Here is a 2,365-nt window from a genome sequence, read left to right on the forward strand (position 1 = left end):
CCCGGAATTTAGAATAAATAAGCATCAAAAATTTCATTTTTGTTTTACATGTTTCGGTTGTACTCTTAACTAAGAGTTGCCTAGGTACCTGCTTTGCAACAGAATCAAACCTAGTCCATAGTTCTCGTTTAAAATATTTCATGCAGTGTAAACAACTCACAACTTATTCCAGAAACATTTGCAATTCAAAAATTATTTCATAACATTTTGAGAATGAGGTCGTTAATGATAGTATTTCTTCAGCTGATCCGAATTTGTAGGATTTGTGAAGTCATTCCCATCCAAATATGTTAATCGAACAACGCCTCCCGACAAAATCTTTTTTGCCAAATAAGGGCCTGCCCAATTTGGTTTGAAGTTACCCCTCGGGTCAATTAGTAACAAAGCTCTAATTGATTTGAGAACCAGATCTCCCTCACTAATTCCCCTCGGTTTCACCTTCTTGCTAAAAGCTCTCTCTATCCTTTTCTGGTAGAGTTGGATATGGTACAATGCGTTCAAACGTCACCCGTCGAGCATGACTAGTGAATCGTATCTTGTTTGAACCCAATCTGCTTCAGGAACCAGACTTTCTAGTATGATCCTTAGGGACGGTATTTCCAGCTCAACTGGTTGAACCGCTTCGATTCCGTATACCAAGTAATATGGAGTTGCTCCTGGGGCTGTTCTATTTTGTTGGCAGCCTCTACCGCACCATTCGTCTGTGGTCGGTATGGTGATGACTTGTGATGTTTGATTTTATACTTTTCAAGTATAACCTCGATCTTAGCTTGGAAATGAGTTCCATCATCACCGATGAACTCATGCGGTACCCTATACCAGCAAATGATGTCATTCTGAATGAACTATGCTACTTGCTTTGCTTTCAGCACTTTGTAAGACTTAGCCTCTACCCACTTCATGAAGTAGTCAATTGCAACAAATAATGCCCTTCAGTTTCTGATGGGTGTACTTTTCCAATGATGTCGATTCCCCAGGTTGAAAATGGCCAGGGTGACGTCATGGTGTATAACATAGAAGGTGCCACATTTTTTACATTTGCGAATATCTGACAATTGTGAGAGTGGCTGACATATTTGCAATAATCTGTTTCCATCGCTGTCCAATAATAACCAAGTCTTATGAACTTACGGACTAGCATATGAGCATTAATGTGTGGCCCACACTCGCCGTAATGGACTTCTTCCATAACCTTTTCAGCTGTCGGTTTATCAATACATCACAACAAAACACCTTGAGCCGTCTTCTTGTACAATCGCTCGTCATCAGTCTTAATGAACTGGACGGATAACATTCGTAGGGCGCATTTTCCACGCGTGTCAAGGTCAGGAGGATACTCTCCTGTTTCCTTGAATTTCAAAACGGCTGTGTACCAGGGTTCGATTTCACTTTCCTCGGCATCATTGATTACATTTACATAGGCAGGTGATGATCTTTGTTTGACACATATTGACATACTGTCTATGTGGTCGGGAATGTTGATCCAAGCAGCTAACTTGGACAATGCATTTGCAAATTGATTTTCCTCTCTCGGGAGGTGAACATATCGAATGTCTTCGAAGTATTTTTCCAACTCTTCGACTCTGGTTTGATACAGGGCTAAACTTTGGCTTTTAATTTTCCATGACCCACCTACTTGATTGATCACAAGGGACGAATCTCCATGAACTTGCAACTTCTTCACACCCAAGTCTAGAGCACTGCGTAAACCAAGCAAACATGCTTCATATTCAGCGGCGTTTTTTGTGACATTGTAGATACCTCATTTATGCACCTCTCGCAAACCACCCGGTGATGATTGGGCCGCACGTTTGGTACGCGAAACGATTTGTGACAGTTCGTAAGTTTATCGTCAAGTGATTGCTAAAACACTAATGTCTACATCTTAGTTGTCATCTACGTGCCGATACGGTCGTTTTGACAGTAATAAGAGTACATTTGGAGTCCGGGCCTAAAACCGTCTCCATTTTCTGATAACCGTAAAATCCCGAGTCAGAATGTTCTGGAATGTTCTGGAATGTTCCGGATATTTCTATTCCATATTTTTATAATTATTTCACAATCTTTATTCTTTGGTAAACAATTTCCCGTAATATTCATACAAAATATTAGGGAAAACCAAATTATTCCGTCCTTCTATGACTTAAACATGGGAATCTTTCTTCCGCAGGAGGAAACCACTTGGGAACAGACGCAGCAGGTGCTGCGCCTCTTCCAAGAGACGCAATGACTGCTGCGCCTCTTCCCAGGTCCTTTTCTGCGTATTTTTCGTATCTTTTTCATATCTTTTCGAGATTTACTTCCAAAGTCTCTCCGAAAACCCTATTCCTTCACGTGATTAGTATAAATAGGAGCCTTAGCTCCT

At 40.9% G+C, this 2,365-nt stretch overlaps 1 protein-coding gene across 1 annotated transcript; it reads right to left on the reverse strand.

Moving 5' to 3' along the window:
* Nucleotides 1-1,219: 1,219 nt before the first annotated feature.
* On the reverse strand, nt 1,220-1,766 carry LOC141613396 (uncharacterized). Its single transcript, XM_074432129.1, has 2 exons — nt 1,762-1,766; nt 1,220-1,700 (listed from the first exon to the last, which is right to left on the reverse strand). The coding sequence occupies exons 1-2, from the start codon at nt 1,764-1,766 to the stop codon at nt 1,220-1,222; spliced, it is 486 nt and encodes a 161-aa protein (XP_074288230.1).
* Between the last annotated feature and the right edge of the window lie 599 nt (nt 1,767-2,365).

Source organism: Silene latifolia, chromosome 11 (genome assembly GCF_048544455.1).
Source record: "Silene latifolia isolate original U9 population chromosome 11, ASM4854445v1, whole genome shotgun sequence".
Lineage (NCBI taxonomy): Eukaryota > Viridiplantae > Streptophyta > Magnoliopsida > Caryophyllales > Caryophyllaceae > Silene > Silene latifolia.